The following is a 22,329-nucleotide window of genomic DNA, read 5'->3' on the forward strand; positions in this document are numbered from 1 at the left end:
TGTCACCCCTCATAAGCTACATTTTTATACAACTGTCTTCGAGATTCATGGGTTCTGGGTTGTAGTTTGATAGTTTCAGGTATCCACCACCAGCTACCCCAATTCTTTAGAACCTAAAAAGGGTTGTCTAAAGTGTGTATAAGAGTGCCCACCAGAGTGACCTCTCGGCTCCTTTTGGAATCTCTCTGCCACTGAAGCTTATTTCATTTCCTTTCACATCCCCCTTTTGGTCAAGAAGGTGTTCTCCGTCCCACGGTGCCAGGTCTACATTCCTCCCTGGGAGTCATATTCCACGTTGCCAGGGAGATTCACTTCCCTGGGTGTCTGATCCCACGTAGGGGGGAGGGCAGTGATTTCACCTTTCAAGTTGGCTTAGCCAGAGAGAGAGGGCCACTTTATGATGTGTTCTTAACGTGACTTATGTTCCTGAGCAGACAGCCAGCCTGGGGTCACAAGCTGCACAATAGCATGCCACCTTGCATACTGCTTCCTGTTCCTTCAGCAAGGGCTGTTTTGATCCATTATGTGTCAGGTGCTACTAGAATCAACTTTGCACAGTGATTTCGTCATCTCATTCCAAGAATATGAGTATAGACACTATCTGGAGCACCTAGTTCATTTTCACCATCCATAGCTAGTTCTTTGCATATGTACACGTGCACACACAATTGCACACAGTTTGACCTTACGGTAATGTGAGGCTTGTGGAAATCGTCTTACTACTTTGCATATATTTATTAATATTCATATACTGCTATTTGTTCATTCATTCAATTGTTCAACATTTATTAAGTACAGTATATGCTATATGTTAAACCTTTTGCCAGGCCTAAAGCTACAGAGATGTAGAAGACACATTTATTACCCTCTCAAAACTCCAAGTTGAATGAGTTTAAGAAACACTTCTGGGATGCCCATAATATGTCATATGGCCCTGTAACAGAGGTGTGAGTTCTAGACTGTGAGTCTGTTTGGAAGGTCAGTGAAGGCTCCTCCAGGGGCTAGACCTGAGCTGAGTCACACTGACAAGTAGGAATTTCCTTAACAGGGCGCCCCAGGCAGAGGAAATGGCAGGTGAAGGCTCACGGCCTGAAGGGACTGAGGGTGGTTTTTGCAGGGCTCTCGGCTGCGGCAGAAGAGCATGGTGAAGGGCTGGGGTCAGAAGCCAGATCACCTGGGTCCCGACCCTGTGACCTTGGGCAACCTACTTTGAACCTCAAGTTTCCTCATGTGTCAAGTGGGAGAATTAATACTTCTGACTTGGTAATTAAATGAGCTGACACATGGTGTCCTAGTCTGCTAATGCTGCAGAATGCAAAACACCAGAGATAGATAGGCTTTTATAAAACGGGGGTTTATTTCACTACACAATTACAGTCTTAAGGCCACAAAACGTCCAAGGTAACACCTCAGCAATCGGGTACCCTCACCGGAGGATGGCCAATGGCCTCCGGAAAACCTCTGTTAGCTAGGAAGGCAGCTGGCATCTGCTCCAAAGCTCTGGCCTCAAAACGGCTTTCTCCCAGGACGTTCCTCTCCAGCAAGCTTGCTTCTCTTCAAAACATCACTCCCAGCTGCACTCTCTTTCTTCCCCCCGAGTCAACTCATTTATATAGCTCCACCGATAAGGGCCCACCCTGAATGGGCGGGGCCACGCCTCCATGAGAACATCTCATCAGAATCATAGCCCACAGCTGGGTGGGGCACACTCCAAGCAAATCCAACCATCACCAAAACTTCTGCCCCACACAAGACCACAAAGATAATGGCATTTGGGGGACACAATACACTCAAACCGGCACACATGGGAAGCACACAGCACAGGGTAGCTACCAGAGTAAGCAAGCTGAGCCACAGGGACATTAGCTAATTAGTTTCATTAGGACTTACTACCTGTTATTTTTGACTGAGGGGTCTGGAAAGGGGAGCACTCTGGCATTAGCACAGCTCCGGATGGAGTGGAGCTCAGTATCATTACGTATGTTCATACATACTTGCTTGTTTTTACTCTCCACTTCTCAGGTTCCAGCTTCCTGTAGTCAGAGGCAGTTTTAAATAAGAAAAGAATCAAAGACTCTGTCTTCTGGGATGGATGAACTCTTGCAGGCACAGGAGTGCTTTGTTGCCCTGAAATGCAAGCCCTGAACAGTTAGTAGTTCTTTGCTATTCATAGAAGAGTCGGAACATAGCTTTGTCTCTCTCCTCTCCATGCCTTTTCTTCCACCAGACTGCTGAGGATTCCGTTACATGGAGCTTGCAGTCTTTTAGTGACACATCTCCCAAAATGAGGGAGATTATCCAGGTATTCCGAGCCAAGATCACCCTTGCCCTGCAGCATCTCTGTAGTTGAGGGATAACTGATAAACACCCACAAGGTGGCAGTAGAGTCACAAATGGCCTTGCCTAGCTGAGCTCTGCAGGGGCAGGGTTTGACCAGGACAAGAGATTAGATCTTCAAGTGTCAAACCACAGCTTTGGATAGAAATAGAATCTGTTTATTAAAACAATGAAACTTGGTTATTTAGGAAACATGAAAACTTAAGGTAACCTTCATAGCAAACCACATGTTTCTCTGGTCAGCTCTTTACTTTTTAACGATATGTTTATACCTCACCCTGTTGAATTTGGTGTCAAAAATTGTAATTTGCCTCAACTAGCCAAATAATCCATCGGAAATGTTTAAAAATAATCTCTTTTCCTACCTGTGCATTTCCCTGATTAAATATTTTAAAAATCTGTGCTATTGCCTGCTATAACTGCCTTCCTGAGTGCAAAGGACTATTTTCCTTAAACTCACTAATTAAAAGGAATTGATGAGGTTAGAGTTTAACGTTACAATCTCTTGAACTTGGGGAGCTTTAAAAACCAAGTTCAAGCTGCCCTGGTAAAAAGGAACTTTTTCTTCTTCGCTCCAAGGTGGAGCAAATTGGTCTTTCTTTTTTCTGTTTCTTAATTTACACATCATACCAGGTAATTTATAGCACTGTTCAGAGTCAGAGCTGGATTAATGAAAAGAATATTTAAAGAGACAGGCCTGGAATAGAAGTTGAACAAGGGTTTAATTAGTTTTCTTAAGCAGGTTATATCGATTTCTCTATTCTTTTCTTCATGTATAAGATATTAGAAACCGTTTTGTTTTCCACTGGTAAACTTAGTTTCAAAGGTGCTGTGAGAGGCACTTGGTGAAAATGGTAACCTCTGCATATGCAGCATGCTTTGCTGAAGTGACTCAGCTCTGGAACTCTGAGTCATCCTTCATTTGGCTCAACCAAGGAAAAGCCTCAATAAATAACAAAATGCAGCAAGCTTTTCAGCCCCGAGTACACTTACTCATAATTTATTTTTCTCCTGATTTAAATGTTTTCTTTTAAGGAAAAAAAAAAGAGTTTTTAAAGACTAATCATAAGTCTCTTTACTTTCATACAGAAAACTTCTCCTGCAAAGATCTGTAGGTAAGTTAAAAAAAAAAAAAAACTTCTGAAATACTAGATTTGACCTGATTTTAAACTCTGATGACAGGCTGTTTGTTGAAGATTCATATTCTGGGAGCCGGCAGAGAAATTTATTATAAACATGCATATCCGTATTTTATGTCTTATTTAAAAAAATTGATCTCTCTCTTTTTTTGAAATATTTTATTCCTAAGGGGAAAACAAGCAAAACAAACCCATGTCAGATTGCAGCTATCAGTGCCCAGAACTTCACTTACAAGTAGTTGTGCAATACTGATGGAGAGTGAAAATGAAAAACATGAAAATGACTTACATTTTAAAAAATGATTTTTGCAGTTTATTGGGTTTTTAAGATTTTCCGTGGTGGAAAAAGCCATGGCCTACGAGTTTGGGAATCTGAGCTGCAGGCCTGAGCCCCAGCAAAGTGCTCATGGGCAGGTTTCCTAATCCTGCATGCCTCAGTTTCCTTGGCTGAAACATAAACTGTGCTGGACTCCCTTGTGGGTCCCCCTGGTTCCAGTTTTCTAATTCCAAACTGAGAGCCTCGTTTCGGACTGCTTCCTGCTTCTTCCCTAGTAGCTAAGAAGCTCAGTCCTGTAGGTGGAAAACCAAAAGGGACACTTTGATACATGGATTTAGGACCTTTTGTTTCATTTATTTCTGGGCTTTCATCCAAACTTTTTGTTTTTATTACTGGCTGCTACTTGACAAAACAAACTGTCAGGGCTCATCTTGTTTAAAGGGGGATTAGCCGACGTGAAAGAACGGCACTGAGGTCACTAAACACTGATATTGTCAGGGATTGCTCAGGGCCCAGGCTTGGTGGGAAACCCGACAGCTGTCTCATTCTGTGTCTTCCACTCTTCCCAGCCCCAAGGATTTGTCCGTTGAAGGGCTCCCTCACACTCATTCCCTGTGGGTGGGGACGTGCACTGTGGTCTATAAAGCATCGGACCGCTATCGGACCTTCAGCACTGGACCCATTAGGGTTCTCCTCTCCTCTCCCACCTAACCCCTACCTATTCCTGTTCAGTCCCGGGAGACCCTTCCAGACAAACTCTGCTCCGCCCAGCCCTCCTTGCCTTGCCTTTGGGTCCCTCCGCCGTCCAGTCCTGGTCCCTGTCTAGGCCATTTGTGTGTGTGCCTCGGCGGCGGGCGAGGCTGTAGGAGCAGGGGGCCTGGCGTGGATGTCGCTGGCTGTCCTTCCCTTCCCAGTTGGCTCTGAGGATTCTGTGGACCAGCTCTCCTGCCTCGGCCCCAGCCCACAACACGCATCTGTTGGGGAGGCAGCTACTGCGATGACAAGAGAGGACGTCAGAGGAGGGGCACAGGGGACAGCATTGATCAGCATCAGCCTTTTCAGTGTACTCAGGTTATAAGTATGGGGTTGTTGTGTTTACAGATATTAAATATATACATATGCTATCTATAGAATATAGAATTATGTATGTATTTAGACCATATATTGGCATGAGATGTTATATGACAAAGCCCCCTGAATGTGAAAATGCTGTATTCAGTGTTTTCGTTTATGCCTTTGACCCTTTGCTGTTGCTGAGGGGTAGTGTGACCCAGCAATATTTATGTTGCTGCATTTATAATATGGAAAGAGGAGAGTGTATTGGTTTGGGCTTTGTGCTTCTGATGCGTTCTTTTAGGGGGAGAGAGTGATTTGGGAAAGCTGGGGGGCAAGATCTTTTGGTATTTGAGACGCAGAAGAGGTAGACTAATCACCGGCGATCACCAAATCGACCTTCTAATGAATGAGGGTTGCTTTCTGCAAACATCCATGATGGGCAGTGTTCCTTTTTTTGTACAAGATTTTTCATTATGGAAATTTCTAAACTTGTACAGGAGTAGACAGCAGAGTGTGACGGAGCTCCTATACCCACTGCCAGCTGTCAACTCATGGTCTCACCTGCTTCCTTGCTTCATTATTATTTTGAAGCAAATCCCAGGCATCATAGCATTCCATCTGTAAATATTTCAGGATGTATAAGATATTTTTCCAATAAAACTTTTTATTTGGGAAAAAAGGTTTAAACGTACAGAAACGTTGCAAGACTATTGCAATGAAGTTTCATAAACCCCTCATCTAGAGTCACCCATTGATAACATTTCTTGCATTCACATCCTTTCTCTTTCTCTCCAGATAATAGATAAAATATACACAAAATATGTAAGAATATGTACATTTTTATTTTCTTCTGAACATTTGAGAAGTTTCAGAGATCACGACCCTTGACACCTAATACTTCAAAGTGTATCTCCTAAAAACCGGGACAATCTCTGGTAGAACCACAGAGGGATCATTTAATGTAGAAATTCTAACATCTGATAATACTATTATCTAATAAAGGGTCCATGTTCAGGTGTTGTCAGTTATCTCAGTATTGCCTTTCACAGTAATTTTTTTTCCACAAAGATGTCATATCTCTTCGGTATCCTTTACTCTGGAATGGCTCCTCAGCCTTGGTCTTTGATTGCATTAACGGGTTTGAAGAGTATTAGCCAGTCGTTGTGTTGTCTGCCCCTGAGTTGGAGTTTATCTCGTGATTCAATTCCGGTTCAGCCTTCTTGGCAGGAATTCCACCTCCAGGATGCTGGGTTCCTCCAAGTGCCTGGCGTCAGGAGGCGCAGTGCTATGGATCGCTCCCATTACTGGAGGGGCTAAGTCCATTTGGTTTCGGTGGTGCACAAAAGATTTGAATGTGCTTTCTGTGACATTCCTTTTTGTAACTGATACAACTGTGATCTGACTGCCCAATTTTCTACCAATCTACTTAGTCTGTCGTTTTTAAAAAATCTCCTTTTATTATATGTTTAACAAGCACACTTTTTCTTGAGTGACCCGGTTTGGGTTTTGCAGATGTGCTGCAAGTGCCTCTCTCTTCTTTGGGGCTAGCTGAGTGTAGAAGAAGGGAGCTCCTGGTTATCAGAGGTGCACATGATTGAGAATTACCTGGTGGTTGGTTCTTAGAGGATGACGAGAGCAGCTGGTTGGGTTTTGCAGGATCTTTGCCTCCTCGGAGTTCCAATAGATGTATTTCAATCTCCACACTCTGGGTGGAACCCTTTGATGTTGAAAGGTAAAGCCGTGGTGTTTTATCTCCCTCTCCACAGTGCCCTCTTCCTCCTGACAGCGGCAGGATGCCTTCCCTTCAACGACTCTCAGGTAACTTCAGATACACAATTTTGCCTTCCAAGTATCTTTTACTCTCTGGAGCCTGCATGCATGAGCAGAATTATCCAGTCCTTCCTTTTAGAAGCAGGATAACCCTGGCATGGGGGAGGCATTCAGCGGCTTCTGGGTGGGTACCTTTGGGCCAGCTCAGCACCTTCTCCAGAAGCTTGCCTCCTCCCCAAGGCAGCTTGGCCCTGGAGTTCTCTCCTGTGGGGTGCTGGGTTGTGTGCCGTCTGTGCTCCGTGCACGTTCAGTGAACCTGCCGGCACACTGGGAAACTGCAAGCCTAAATTGCCCTAGCTGCAGACCTCGAGGCAAAGTTTTTTCCTCCCCTCTTGAGGGCCTCATCTGTGGAGTGATTTTTCACATTGTTTTCCTGAGCCCAACTTGCATTTTTCCCTACACTGAAGATCCACCCCCATCCCTGGGAGGCATCTCATTCCTGGGTTTGTTTGTTTTTTCTTTCTTTTCCCCTCCCTCCTTTTCTCCATCAGCATTTATTGGTCCCCACTGAGCATGAGGCACTGAGCCAGGCCCTGGGGACTCAAGGAAGAACTGTCCTTCTCCGGACAAAAGACGGAATCTAACGAGAGTAAAGGGGAGGCAGACAGCCCGGTGCACAGATGATGATCACGTAGCAAGGCCAGGGCTGGAGCCAGGGCTGGAACCAGGGAGGTGTGGGGGGCCGCAGGGCTCCTTGGAAGACTTGGGGGACCCAGGAAGTCAGCATAGCTAACAACGATAGGGAGCCTGCTACGGCCAGGCTCTGCCCTTTGCTGAAGAGGCTTATTATATTTGAAATCTCACAACCATCCCCTAAGGGCAGGGACTGTTATCTCCATTTCACAGCAAAACAATAATGAGGTCCAGAAGGCCACCAGCTAATCAGTAAGTGGATTTTAGAACTTAACCCAGATCTTTCGGACACTAGAGCCAGTCCCTGCTTATTGGACCTAAATTTTGGAGGATGAGGAGGAGTTGGCCAGGAGAAGACAGGAGTGGACACACTCCCAGAGGGGTCATGAGGATTCTGTGATTCAGTTTCTGGAGCACCTGCGTGTGTCTGCCCCTGAGCTAGCACCTGCCCTCCTGGGGGATGGGGGACCAGAGACAGAAGAACAAGGAGTAAGGAAAATAGAGAGTGCATGGGAAGATATCAAGTCCACAGAGAAGACTGAGGAAGGGCAGAGGTGGACTGAGATGCTCAGGGAAGGGCTGGTCGTCTTCTTTCTCTGGAGAGGGGATGGTAGATGCGGCTGGAGGGGTTGGCAGGGCCTCGCCTTAGGGGTCCTTTACCCCGAAGTCGCTGGGGGACTGTCTAGTGCTTTTACGCAGCAGATGACACCATCTGATTTGCCTTTTGGACACACTCTGGTGGCAGCGTGGGCAGAGAGGGGTGGGGCTGGAAGCGGAGTCTGGTCGGGAAGATGCTGGGGCACCTGGGTGAGGAATGGGGTGGGACCACCCTGGGCCCAGGAATCCTGTTTGGATTTGCCTGTCATGCGTGTCGACTGTTGGGGTTTCTGAATGTAGCCCTTGATCCTTGTTTATCTGTACTCATGGCCATTTATTTCTTTTATCCTATGTTACAGTTTGATCCGGATGGGTATTTCTGGGCCACAATTCACTTTTTCTGTGTAGGTAAGTTTTAAAAGAATGGTTGCTTAAATAAATAAGGCTTATTATTTAGATCTTAGAGTATCTCCACTTTTCAGTGGCCCTGGGCAATAGGAAAATTAAATTCAGGGTGTCAAGGTCAAGATGAAATGGGCATTTTCTGGTTTGATTTCTCTGTTTGGTACTTTTCCTCAAATGTTTCCACTTCCCGTGTAGTTTCCTCTTTTTCGTGGCTAAAATTAACTCGCTGTGGCTTGAGTTTTGCTTTCTCAGGCTAGCTTGCAGAGTGCTGCTTGGTCTTCTCTAAAACAGGCAGGAGTACGTCCAGGAATTTGTGTCATAAACACTTTCTTTTAAGTGGGTTAAATAAAAGGACCATCCGACTCTTTCAAATCATGTTAACTGTTTCCTGTTTGTAGTCTTAGGGGAAAGCCGTAGCACCCTGACTGTGTTATACACACGTCAGAAATCCAGGGGTTCTTCTGTTGTTATGTGCACCCCGTAAAGGAAATAAAAACCTCTGTTAGTTGCATCCTTCTGTGGCTCATGAAGCATTTCTTGCAACACGTTCCACGAGCCACTGTAAGTACTGAAAGGCGTTATCACCGAGGGGTGTAGAATTCTCATCCTTGCAAACCTGAAGGGCCGCCTTCTGTGGGATGGTCGTGGCCCCGTAGGACAGCGGGGCCTTCTGCCTTCACAGACACAGACACGCAGGGATCTGAGTGACGGTGCCACCTGCTGTTTCATTTTCAGGGGCTCATAAGATACTACAGAAGTCCTGGAAACCCACCCGGTTAAGGTAACTACTCAAGTTTGGTGAGTTGTTGCTTGGTCCCGGTACAGGAGTGAGATCTGTGATGGTGTGACGGAAGAGCCTCCATTCAGCCAGACTCCAGTGCTGGGGTGCACCGCGGGCAGCGACTCGGCCCTCAAAGCCACTGGGCGGGGTGGACACCAGGCTGGGTCAGCAACACCCGGAAAGTGTCTGCTGTCCCCGGTTTGTGACGAGGCGCAGAAGTCTTCGTCCCCTTCCTTCAGGGGCGGCAGCTTAGATGCCGTTTTTATGACATTTCTGTCCACTCCCTCGGGCCCCCATGTATGACCTCCAGTTCAGAGGCACAGCTTTTTTTTTCCTGTTTCCCGTGCCACTTCCTAACTTGATTCAGTTTTGACCCAGAAGTCTCCCAGTCACTTGCTCTGTTTCTTGGGTGAAATGAGATCTTGGTGGCCGGCAGTCCATGGAGTGGCCTTGGGGAATGTAAAAAATGAAAAAGGAAGTTCAGGCCCGGGGTGGAACTGTGAGGTCCCCTCTCCTGGCCCAGCTTGCCGCTGAGTAGTGAGGGGCTCTGACCTGAAGAGCTGCAGGGAACAACTCCTGGGAAAAGGTTGTACACTTTGAGAGTGCGCACCTTTCCGTCCCTCTCGCATCTTTGGTTCTTTTTGCAGCAAGAGGCCAGATAAAATGCAGATGCCAAGGTAAATTTGAATTTCAGATGAACAGCAAATAATTTTTTTTGGTTTAAGTTTGTCCCATGCAGTATTTGGGACATACTTACATTAAAACATTATACTTTATCTGAAATTAAAATTTATTTGGGACTGTATTTTTTTATTTGTCCTGTATTTTTATTTTTCAAATATGGCCACCCTGGAAGCCAATCCAGTGGCCCAAGACAGTTGGCACTCCTCTAAAGTGGATCCATGGGAAAATAGGCATAGATGGCAAAGATGGCATAGAAGGAAATGTGTACAGTTGTGCTAAATAGGCAATATTTTTAAAAAATGAATCATGAACTGGTTTTGTGTATAATTACTCTTCATACTATTTATTAATAATTTATAAATGTACTCACTTATACAGAGACATAATTCATTAATAGAGAATAACTACTATTTTATGCATGTAAAACTCTTCCATTATTTCACATTTTATCTTTTATTTTTTTCTCTGTCATTCCTTAGTGACTTTGACCAGCAGTACTTAAACTATTTATTCAGGTAAGATATAATTTACATTTTTCAAAGAACAGCTCACTTCCTTTTTGAGCTAATGGATTTTTATTTTTCCACTGAATTCTGATTAGGGAGTGAGCCAATATGCCTGCCAGGAAGGCAAGTTAAATAATTTGTGAGCTGGCCAGAAGTTGAAGAAACCCAATAATAGTTTTACCCTTAGACCAGGCCAGAGGGGCCTCTGCCCAGACATGCACTACAGAGCACTGTACCCCTCCCCATGGAGCTGGAGTCTGTAAGGCCAAGGGGACATCTCCTTGCTGAACCCACATTCTCCTTTTGGACTGTGCCCTGGAATTCTCCACCCAAGTGGCCGTGAGCTCCACCCCAGGCATTCCCTGGGTCTGTCTTCCCAATCCATTGCCATTGCCAGGCCAAGGGGTGTCCAGGTACAGGCTATTGGGGTGTGTGTGTGTGTGTGTATGGAGCATGGATCAGAAGGCTGAGATACACACACACACACACACACACACACACGAGTGTGTCCTTGGGGTGCAGGGTGGCGACTGGGGTGGAAAGAGAAGGGGCTGCATTGGGAACCAGACCAGGGGCTGGATCTCCTCATCCTGCCACATTCTGATGTGAAGCTCCAATGACTCTAAGAATTCTGAATTTTAATCTGGACTTCCTCCCAGGTTGTTTTGAAGGTATGTTTTTTAAAGTGGGATGAAGTTTGAGGCCTGGTTTATAACTTTGAAATAGTTAGACCTGCTTTTGTACTCTTGCCCTAAACCCTGCAAAAGGTGGGGGTGGGCCTGCTAAGTAGAATAGCTGAGGAGTATTCTGGGGTTCAGGTAACCTCAAGGACCTCACTGAGAAACAAGTGAGTGAGATTCACTGTTGAAAACTCAAGTTGCCCTAATAAAATGATATTAAGTGACTAGAACCGTGGATGAAAACTGGACTTGTAGCATTTGGCCATGCTAATTTCTGGAGGATGTTACTCGGCCTAAAACATTCAACATGAGGTACATTATCCATTTGGAGATGAAACTCATAAATATCTTGGTATTTATGAAGACGGCTTTTTGAAAGAGGGATCCCCCAAAGCATGACAGTGGGCCTGTATTGTACCCAGCTGAAAACAGGCATTAGTTCCACCCCTCTTAGATCCCCAGCTGCCATTTTAGGTGGCTTTTATAAAAATGCAGAAGGCTCTTGGGTTTAAAAATGTTTCCATGACCACTTCAGGCCATCCTTTTCCTCTGCAAACCTTATGGCCAAATCAAGCAGCAAAGGAACAGGGCTCTGGAAAACTGAGCCTTTATGGCCCACAGATAATTTTCCTGTCCTCTCCTCCCTCCCTCCACTCCTTTGTTGTGCCGCGAGGTTATTTATTTGCCTGCGAGCCTGAAGCTTGCAGCTTTCTGGCTGAGACTGCAGCACACCTCGCGAAAACCTAGCTGCTGCGTCCAAGTCTTCTTTCAGAACAGACGATGGAGCCTTGAACCAGGCCAGGGCCACTGTTCCATCTCCCCCTGGCACTGAGCACCGAGGACCGCAGCATCCAGACAGTCTGCTCAGATTTATGGGTCAGCTGTGCTCCTGTGTGCCAGCCCAAAGCACCGCCGGCCAGGGAATTGGTCTCATCTCTCAGTTTTTTGAGAGAGGCAAGTATTTGCCTGGTTCTCTGCCTTTGGCAAACACTCTTTGTTTTCCTGAGGATGTATTTGCTCTCTGACCTTGACTCAAGCCTTATTGGTGCTTGTAATATAGCTAGTGGTTTAAGCACAGGGTAGAGGGGAAAGGATGACGGAAAGAATAAAGGAAAAGGTTGTTTATGGGGTTGAAAATAAGCAGAACTTCTAAAATTGCATATAGCTTTTATTTGCATTTGGGGGCATTTAGGTAATTTATAAGGAATGAATATTATGGGGTGCATACTCAGCATCTTTTCTTTTTAATTTGAGGCAGACACCAGTCTCGCCTAGTCTATTAAATAGAAAATGACCAGAATGTTACCTGTTCACACTCCACCTCCTTTTTTTTTTCTGTGTCAAAGGGAAATAGTCAGGAATTATCCCTAGGGTATGACTTAGTGAAATGCAAGAAAAATACATTGGAGTTTAGCACGTATTTTGCTCATATTTTCTCATTGTATTTCCCATGAGAGTAGGGATGTTTTCTACGTTGTTCATTGTGGTCCCAGATCTTAGAATTGTACCTGGTACATACTAGGCACTCAAGAAATATTTGTTGAATGAATGAATTTAAAAGTCTGCTGTTTTTCTGGCATGATGTGCCTTTTATATTGGTATAATTTCCTTGCTAGAATTTACTTATAACTGATATCAGTCTTAGAACTATAGGGAGCTTTCAGGTTCCATTTCTCTTCAAAGCTAGTCCCACCATAAACATACTTAGAGGTTATTGATTCAGAAACCATATTCAGCACCAGCTATATATATCTGGTACTTCTAGGCACTTGGGATCCAGAGACGCATAAAATATGGCTCTTCCCCAAAAGGAGATCACAGGGTAGGAATTGGGAGGTGTTTAACATTTTATTTGCAAAATTCAAACAGAGGTTAGAGAACTAACACTTTTATTTCATTAGTCCTTCATATTTTTACCCCTTAATGTTTATTTTAGGGTCACCCTTTGGGGTGGTTCTGGTAATGGGATTTTCGGTACCATAATGGACCCGGGGAGGTATTTTGGGGTGGGAAGGGGACCCTCCTATCCTTCCATCTAAGCTATAACGTCTGCTTCTGAAATTATAACCAAAAGGGGACCCAGGGGGATAAGTAAAGGAGTATGTATAGGGTACATGTTTTCCAAAGAGAGGAGAGATGGCAGGCAGGGGCTTACAGAGCCCTGACCTAAGGACTAGTCTTTGGAATGTCTCTGAGGCTTGTTTGTAGGGTGTGTATTTTTTTACAGCTACAGGTCAACCCTGTTTTACAACCTTTGCACTGTTTGCATGCCCCAGACACGTGGCTCTTTTCCTTTCCCTTCTCCTGAGCCTCCTCTCCCCTGCCCCTTTCCAGGATATTGCCTCTCTGGGAGCCCCCAAGAGAACCTGTGCTGTAGAGATAGAGGGAAGGGAGAACCCAGCCAAAGAGAAGGGGGCAGGGAGGCAACCATGGGGCAGGGCACAGCTGACCAGCCACCCGTGGTTTCCCTGCCCCAGGCTGCCCCTTCCACAATGCCTAGAACACCAACTAGAGTCCTTGCCGGGGTCCTCAGTCCTGGGGCACGGCAGAATCCCCCGGTGAGGGGGTGTGTCGGAGTGCTAGCTCTTGTTTTTGTATCATTTTTGCAAATTTCCTGTAAGTTTTCAGTTATTTCAAAATAAAAAGTTAAAAAAAAAAAAAGTAAAATGGCAGATACATGGACTGTACCCTTGGAGACTGTAAGTTAAGCCAGCTCTTCTCACGGGTGGCCTGGGGTACGAGCCACAGAGGAGGCTGCCCAGTACCGTCTGGGTTTTCCTGGTATGTCCCTGAGAGGGTTAAGCTCCTCCATACTCACTAAGACATTTTATTCCTGACGCCGAATTGGACCAGCTGCCCGGATGGCATGAGAGTTTTGTTGGAGGGGAGGTGGGTCATCAGGAGGAGGCAGGAGATTGGTGGGCTTAGGGCAGCATGAAGCACTGTCAGCGGGACCCTGGGCGCTGGGAGAGGCTTCCAGAGAGCAAGACGGGACTCACCAAGGACGGATGTGGCCTGCATCCCTCCAGCACTCCCGCTCATTCTCTTCATCCTCTCCCCACTCCGGCATCCGTCGGAAGGCAGTCCTTCCAGGGTGTTTTCAGTCTCAGGGTCGACGGGATGGGTCATTTTGTGACCCAGCTTCTTGGGAATTTCACTACCTTCTAGATAGTTTATTTTGTGGCAAGAAGTATTTAGCTCCCACTCAACAGCTGCCTTTGGATTGCAAGCTGTTTGTAATTTGGAGTTTGCTTTGTATCATTTACAAATAGTCTTTCTCAATTAGGTGAGTTTGATAATTAGGATAAACTGGGGCCAAAAGAAATGACACGGCTGACTTTCAGAGTGGGACATGGGGTCCTCAGTCTGTCTTCAATCCTTTTGCCAAAACATGGCGCATTTCAAGAAATTCTCATGCTTTCACAGCAAGAGTTGGATTTAGGCAAAATGAGACAATTCATTCAAGTAGATATATGCTTTTAGGCAAATTTAACTATTTCTAAGTAGAATGAGTGGAATTTTTTTTTTTTTTTTTAAGTATGGTGGGTTTTTTTGATAGTATGGAGGAAGCTTTCTTGACTCTTTGTATATTTTTTTGCAGTGTGGTACTCCTGGCCTTTGCATCTCACCCCACAGGTAAACTTCATTGCAGCATTATTTATTTTGTTTTAAAAAAATCTCTGCTGAAATACTATGCTTTATTTAATAACAATATTTAGGCCCATGTTAAAAATATAGCCCTGATACTTTCCAGAACATTATTCCCAACACAAGACTTAAAATCAAGTTTGACGATCCTCTGCAAGATGCTGAACAAGACTTCACCTTTATCACTTTGGATTTCTTGAAATCTTATGTTTTCCATCATCGATAGTCCAGCTTCCTAGAAACATTTGAAAAGCAGAAAAGTCTGCCCAATAACTCAGCACACTCCATGATTTTAACAGTGAAGAATGTTACTTGTGCAAGTCAGAATATGGTATCAATTAAATGGTGACGGCTTTACCAATAAACAGAAATACATGGCTAGGAGTGGAGACTGCCACAGCGACAGGTTCCGAAGACACACGGAGACCTCGGTGTTATTTTTTTGTGTGTGTATTTTTTTTACATTGTGCTTGCAACCCAGTGCTCTTGCCCTGGTTATGTCTCTAAGGGATGGTTTGTAAGAGAGCATGGTTGCCTTCCAAGATATCAGACTCAAAGGTTAGGAGCGGCCCACATATTTGAAGCTCCTCTTAATATCCCATTATGGATTTACTGCCCATGAATTTATTCTTACCACTTTTTGAATTTTGTTTTCTACTTTTTCATCTGGTGCCATTTCAGATGTACAGACAGGTTCATTACCTGTCAGGTGAAATAGTGCTTGCTTGGCCCTCTGCTAAAATTCCTTCTTCAAGCATTCAGAATTGCTGTTCAATTCTAGTGCTAAAGGATTTGGTGAAAATTTTCATCCATCTTTTTTCTTCTCGACAGAATTTTATATAATTTTATCACATTTAAAAAATTCCACATTTAAAAAAATCAATTTTTGAAACTTATTCTCATCCTGTTGCTGCCTCAGTTAACTCTCTAGTTGCTCCTTCGTATTCAAGAATTGCCCATTATACCCTGTTTCTCACGGCGTTTTACTTTGAAAGGCTTTGAAGTTGATGCCAAAGATAGAACACTAATATCTGGTGTGGAATGGCTGGGAAGACATGTTTTATTGGTCCTGCTCCTTGGGGCATAGTGGAGTGTGGTGGAAAGAGCAGTGATGCAGAAGATTTGGAGCTTCTCCTGGCTCCCTCGTTAACTGGCTGTAAGCTTTATTCCTCTTAATTGATGTTTGTGGACCACTTGCTACGCCTAAGGCAGGATGAGGTAGGTTCCTGCCCAAATTACCCCAGCCCTCCTGGTCTTGGCTGTCTCATCTATAATGTGAGAAAGCTACGATTGCTAAATGAAATCTAAACGGATGCTTTCTAAAGCCGCCTCTAGCTCTCCCACTGTGCTCAACACAGGGACACGGGGTTTCCACTGGGGTGTTTAACTGCTGGTATCTCCAGGGAACTGTCAGTAGTGGCTTGTGGGTGAGGTTTCCAGGCTGTATATATCATATCCAAACCCATGTCTCGCAAGGATAATCTGAGTGATTTTTTTCTCCATGCATTCCTTTCTCTTCGCCCGCCTTAAAGTATATTTGCCCCTTTCTGCCCACTCCACAGCCTGGCGTCATTTCAGAATTAGGAGGAGTGCCTTCTCCATTAGCATTTGCTGAAAGCTTCTCCTTCATAGAATCTTAAATCCTACAAAACCATGTTTCTAACGCTAACCAGCCTCCGCTTACCCATACAGCTGGTTGACTGCCTGGTCATGGCCCTTGTCACACTCTCCTGCAGGGTGGCTGCCAACCAGCAGTATTTAAGTGCCTGCCATACCCTCCACCTTTGATATGTGCCTTTGCCAAAGGCCTTTGGAAAATTATATTCACTGCTTTCCCCTTTGGTTTACATGTTCATTTACTTCCTGAAAGATTTCTAGTGACTTGGAGTGACTAGTTCTTACCTAACGAAATCACTTTGGCTTTCAACAGGGAGGTTAAGCTCTTTCATTTGTTACACTGAATTTCAGACATTTTCCGGGCGATTGTCCGGGCTACCCCCAAGTTTTACAGATGAGGAAGTGGAAGCCCAGGGGAGCTCAGTGAGAGGAGATGATGCAGTAGAGGTGGGGAGCAGGGGGAGCCTGCAGCTCAGGTCTCCTGACCCTCTTTCCAGTTTTCTTGTTTTTTCTTTTTTAATGCTGCTTTTTCTGTGATCTTCCTCTTTATTACACAGTCTCCCAAGCGGATGAGTAATTCCTTTTTATGTTCCTAAATTCCCTTCTGGAGCGTCTCTTGGTCTGGGGGACGTTTGGTCCACTTGTTTTTGAGCACGCTGGCTGCCAGTAACAGTTTATACATTTTTGCCAACAGTCCCACATTTTACCTTGAGTTATCGCTAAACTTTTAGGTCAATGCAAGACCATGGCAGAAACCAACAACTGTCTTTTGACAATAAAATATTGAACACATTTGATTTAATGGAGATTTTGCTTTCCCTAGCTTACAGAGATACTCAGTATATTTCAGTTGCACCCAGATTACAAAAGACTTAAAAATCTCTCTACACGACGCAGGGTTTGTCTGTAATTGACATGTTGAATTAATTTTACTCTTTATATTTGATCTGATGTATAAGGATAACAATGCAAGGAAACAATAAACTCTTTGTCATGTTTTATGGAATGTATTTCACACTCGTATTTAGTGAATGGTAAAATGGTAAAACCCGAAAGTAAACCTGTTGGTGAGAAGTGCTGCTGTGTCGATAGATGTTCACTGCAGTGGAAAGCCTGCTCTTTACACAGAGTGCCTCTTGGAAGGAAAGCAAAATGGTCTTGACCTAGAATACCTAGATCACTTATAGTGTATATGTTACTAGAATAAAAATTAAAAACAAACAAACCATAAGACTACAACAAAAACAGGAACTCTGATATAAACCATGGACTATAATTAATAGTACAACTACAATAATATTCTTTCATCAGTTGTAACAAATGCACCACATTAATGCAAGGTATTAATAATGGGGTGGTGGTTGTATGGGAACTCTGTAATTTCTGCTTGATTTTTCTGTAAACATACAACTTCTCTAATAATAATAAGAAGAAGAAAAAGAAGAAGAATGTAAGATGCTAAAAAAAAAGAATACCGAGAGCATTTAGTTCTCTCTGGGAACCTGGGAATACAAAATGGTCAGCAGCCTAAGGTTGTAGGATGACCTGGGTAGAGGAGTAGTTGAAAAATAAGCTTCAGTTTCCTTTTGGGGTGATGAAAATGTCTGGAATTCGGTAATAGTGATGGTTGCACAACTCTGTGACTGTACTAAAAACCACTGAATTGTATACTAAAAGGGTGAATTTTATGGTATGTGAATTATATTTCACTTTAAAAATGTGTAGGGGAAAAAAAGAAATCTCTTTGATTTGAGAGTCTGCTTGAAGCTCAGTTATACCAGAAAAGGATATTTGTAAGGATTAATTTCTCCTTAAATTATATGTTTTTAAATTGAAAAAAAAAACCACCAAAGGCCATCAGATGCTCGTGTCCTGTTCCTCCGTCCGCAGGCTTCGGTCCCATTGCAGGTGTGTGACTGAGGCTAGGTCTGTGGTGGCAGCTCTGGGGGCTGCGGCGCCTGTGGGATCAGAGTGGACTCGGCACAGCTCCCCTGATGTACTCCTGTCTACGGTTTTGGTATGTTGCAGTTTTGAGCTGGCTGAGGTGGTATCTTTGAAGCCCCTGGCCTAGGAAGCTGGGTTCTGAGGATTTGCTGGGGTTGATGAGACTGTCTGTGATGCTGGGGTCAGAGCAGAGGTGGCCTTGGCCTCCCTGGCCCTAAGTTGCTGTGGCACCCCAGCAAAGGGATGCCCGAAGCTGTAGGGCTCAGGAGACCTGCAGTTCCTCAGTGGCCATTGTAGCAGGGCTCCTGCCAAAGCCCCAGGGAAGGTGTGTGTGGGGTTTGCACAGACTGACAGCAGCCTTCCAGAAGAAGCTGGGTACTTCCATATATACCTGGACCAAGTTCAGTGTCTAACCCATGAGTGCCCCAGAGAAACACACCCACCTGTGTGTGTACTAAGTAAAGTAAGGGCAGCCTTTTTGTCAAGGTGCTCTGTGCATCAGCATGATCACGTCTGTGTGCCAAGGTGCCTTAATGAGGTGTGCCTCTGTTTCTCCTTCCACTTCCTGTTAGCAGAGTGCTGTTGACTTACAGCCTTGGCAGATGTAGGTGTGTCCTTGAGTTCCCGATTGGATGAGGACTGTTGAGTAGCAAAAAACCTTGAGTAGTAGTGAAGCAGCTAGTGAAATCCAAATTAAAAGGGATCATCCAAGTTTTTATTGGCTTTAACTTCTAACGCTCAGGGCCACCGTATACAGTTGTAGTCTATATAACCAGTATGTTGCCCTCTGAACTTGTGCAGTACACAACCTGTGCAGCTGTAAGTGGCAGCCCAGTGCTCCAGAAAGTGCTCAGTTGCAATATAGCTCTTTTATTTGTTTGTTAGAGCAGATGGATTACCAAGGCAGGTGGAGCCTCAGACCTAGTTAATAAGGTAGGAATTTAGTGTGAGAGATGATGGAAGCTCAGAATCTGGAGGACCCCTTGGGGGATCAATTTTCCCAGCTTTGTAAGCCGGAAACTTTGATGGGTCCTGGTAATGATTTCTCATAGTTGTATATAGTTGATTACAAAATTTGAGCCAAATGAAACATCTGAGGACAATTTCTCTCTGCTGGAACTTTTCAAGGACTACTCTGATTGGGTAGCTCCAATTCCTGCTGCTGATTGGTTAGTTTTCTATTTGACCTATGTGTGGTTTAGCCCATTAAAAAAATAATAATAATAACACTTGATTGCTTATTACAGTTTTTAGTTTCTTAGCTGCTAAAACAAGTAACATACAATGGGTTGGCTTAACAACAGGAATTAAATGACTCACAGTTCAGGATGAGTGTTTTCTGGCCGGCCGGCAGGAAGTCTTTTTAGTTCCTTGGCTTTTCAGCCACGTGGCAATGCACATGGTGGCATCTTCTCTTTTCTCCTCCAGGTTCCGTTGACTTCCAGCTCTGGCTGGTCCCCATGGCTTCTCTCTCTGTGGCCTTCCCTTTAAGGTCTCCAGTAATGTGATTAAGACCCATCCTGATGCAGGTGGGCCAACCTTAACTGAAGTTCCTTCTTACCTGGGTTCACACCCACAGGAGTGGATTAAGCACATGTTTTTCTGGGGTACTTAGCTCCAAGCCCCCTTGACCTTCCATCTAAAATGCCTGCTGCTGGGCCTGGGTGTGCTCAGAGACAGGACATTCCGGGTGTGAGGCTGGCACTGAGCAAGCACAGGAGAGGCAGGGTCCCCAGGGATAGCCTTTCTTTGAAGGTTTTGTGAATAATTTCTAACATTTTAAAGCAGGGCTTGATTCTTTATGGTTTCTTCTCGCTCATTCTTTTTCTACTTTCATCTTGATTGTTTGGTAGTACTTTAAAAATGTTTTTTAATTGAGATACAATTCACATATATGAAATGCACATAAATTAAATGAAATGTCTGATCAATTTTAACATGTATACACCTGTGTAACTCACACCCCTATCAAGATATAGAATATTTCTGGCACCCCAGGCCTGTTGTTAGTCATTCTTCCCCAGCTACCACCAAAAGCCACTATGGATCTGATTTCTATTGCCGTGGCTTAGTTTTGTCTGTTCTAGGACCTCATATAAATGGAACCGTACTGTAGGTATTCTTTTGTGTCTGGCTCTTTCGTCCAGCACAGTTTAGAGATTTAACTGTGTTGTCACGGATATCACTAGTGTGTTCCGTTTAGTGAGTAGGATTCCACTGTGTGGCTGTACCACATTTTGTTTATCCCTTCACCTGTTGATGTGTACCTGGGCTGTTGCCAGTTTTGGGCTGTTATGAATAAAGTTGCTGTGAGCATTTTTATACAAGACTTTTTGCGTACTTAACATTTTCATGTCTCTTGGATAGATACTTAGTTGTAGAATTGCTGGGTCTTCGAGTAGATAGCTGTTTAATTGTTTAAGAAACTTCCAGTTTTCTAAAATGGCCATACCATTTTACACTCCTACCCAGCAGTGTACAAGAGTTCCACCATTTGGTTTGGTCAGTCTCGTCTTAGCTATTCTAGTGGGTGGGTGTGTAATGGTGTCGAGCTGCCCTTCTCACTCACCCACGAGTGGTAAGGATGAAATGCTTTCTTGTAGATGCAGGTGGTGTAGCTTCAGGTCACAAGGTTTGGGGTGCACTGGGCAGTGTTTTCTGCTAGACAGTTCTGTGTGTTCTAAGCACGAGCCCTTCACCTTTTCCCCTTCAGGCACTGGGTTTGCTTCTTGAGTGAGTGGAATCCACCTCCCCTCTAGTTTTTTAACCTCATGGTTCATGTAGAGGCTCCAAGAATCTTGGGACGTTGCTTGGGAAGAGTAACCACCCTTCCCCTCGGGCTGTTTTAAGCAGCAGCAGAGCAGAGGAATTCTTCCATGTTGAGAGTTTGCATTTGGTGTTTGTCTGGGGCCCCTCAGCTGTGGTGTTCCAGAGACAGAATTTCAAGGAACCAGGAGAGCCAGGGACACTCTAGGAGTCTGACCCAGAAGTGAGCGTGTTACCTGCTCTGTCTGTGGCTTGGATGTGAGATAAAGCAAGCAGCACGAATTACTCCTTGGAACTGACCCTTCCATTTCTCTGCCAATTCTGAGGTCTCAAGTGTGGTGAGAGGAAATTGTCTTGATGTTCAAATATCCACTAATCTTGAATGTGGTCAGATTGTGCCACACTTTTCATCATGGCAATTTCATGCTGTAATCTTCAGAGACCTGTGACTCACTCCCTCACCCACAGTCAGCAGTTTTAACTATGGAGAACCGGCATGAAAGCTCAACTCAGACTTTTGCAGCAACTATGTTGATGCCACAAAACATGTTTTCAAATCTTTTAAGCAGTTAATTTGTGCTTGAGTTGTGCTGTTCTGGACTAGGTGGTTATTCAAACCCAGATTAGCCCCCAAACCAAAGAACACACCTGGCTTGGAGTTACCCATGAGTTTAATTAGGGACCTGCAAAATAGGAGACGATTTTTCCCAATGCTGGGGTTGGGAGAGTGAAGTCAGTGTTCTGCCATTCTGCAGAGAGAGAGAGAAGTGCCAAGGCGGGGGGCTTATAAAGGTTTATAACAATGGAATTTCTCATGAGATTTGGTTATTAACAGTAATTAGTGGAGGGACGTTTTAATGCTCCCCTCCCTGGTGGGAGAGGGGCCTGTTGCCTGGTCATGTAGGTGGCTGTGTGTATCTCAGTAATGGAGGAGGGGACAGAGCCCTGGGTCCTCACAGTCCACCCCCACGCAGCAGACTGTGTTGACCATAGGACAGGCATTGCAGTATAAGAGACAACAGAACACTAGGAATTCTCCCTCCCCCATAGAGAAATAACAACCCCACAAAGAGATGCTACTGACAGTTAATAAAATCTGTGCTTATTTTCTGATGCATTGAATTCTGCCAGGCCAGCAGGGTGTGCCACATTGTCCAATTCTCAAGGGTTACAGTCCAAGAAAGGTTAGTAGCACGTAAACTCCGTGCAAACCCAACATTACGTTCAATTGTGGGCATGAGTTACCACTGAGGCCCCTAGGGTGCTATGGGTGAAAAGAAAGTTGTTTATGGGGAACAATAAGGGGTAGTTCCTGCTGATATACAAGCTAAGTTTCCATTAGTGGACAGAAGAGTTCCTGGGGAAGGGGTGCTATGAGGGGGTTTTAGATATCACACTTCTTCCCCCCTGCAATTGAAGGGAGTCTTCT

The 22,329-nt window shown here is 44.6% G+C and overlaps 1 protein-coding gene and 1 non-coding gene across 3 annotated transcripts in view; one reads left to right on the forward strand and one right to left on the reverse strand.

The window, feature by feature from the left end:
• The window catches only part of TMEM241 (transmembrane protein 241), a 168,160-nt gene that overhangs the window by 79,852 nt on the left and 65,979 nt on the right, over positions 1–22,329 (forward strand). For both annotated transcript variants that reach the window (XR_005212224.1, XM_037806171.1), the window contains exons 6-11: positions 3,427–3,452; positions 6,576–6,627; positions 8,229–8,277; positions 9,010–9,055; positions 10,219–10,254; positions 14,527–14,561. Coding sequence is in view for 1 of the 2 variants with exons in the window: in XM_037806171.1 (XP_037662099.1) it covers positions 3,427–3,452; positions 6,576–6,627; positions 8,229–8,277; positions 9,010–9,055; positions 10,219–10,254; positions 14,527–14,561 (244 nt within the window). In the remaining variant the exon portion in view is untranslated. The remainder of the gene's footprint in view (positions 1–3,426; positions 3,453–6,575; positions 6,628–8,228; positions 8,278–9,009; positions 9,056–10,218; positions 10,255–14,526; positions 14,562–22,329) is intronic.
• Positions 14,877–14,998, reverse strand: LOC119511950. Its single transcript, XR_005212291.1, has one exon. It is a non-coding gene; the product is annotated as a small nucleolar RNA SNORA24 (small nucleolar RNA).

Source organism: Choloepus didactylus, chromosome 16, assembly GCF_015220235.1.
Source record: "Choloepus didactylus isolate mChoDid1 chromosome 16, mChoDid1.pri, whole genome shotgun sequence".
NCBI classification, from domain to species: Eukaryota; Metazoa; Chordata; class Mammalia; order Pilosa; family Megalonychidae; genus Choloepus; species Choloepus didactylus.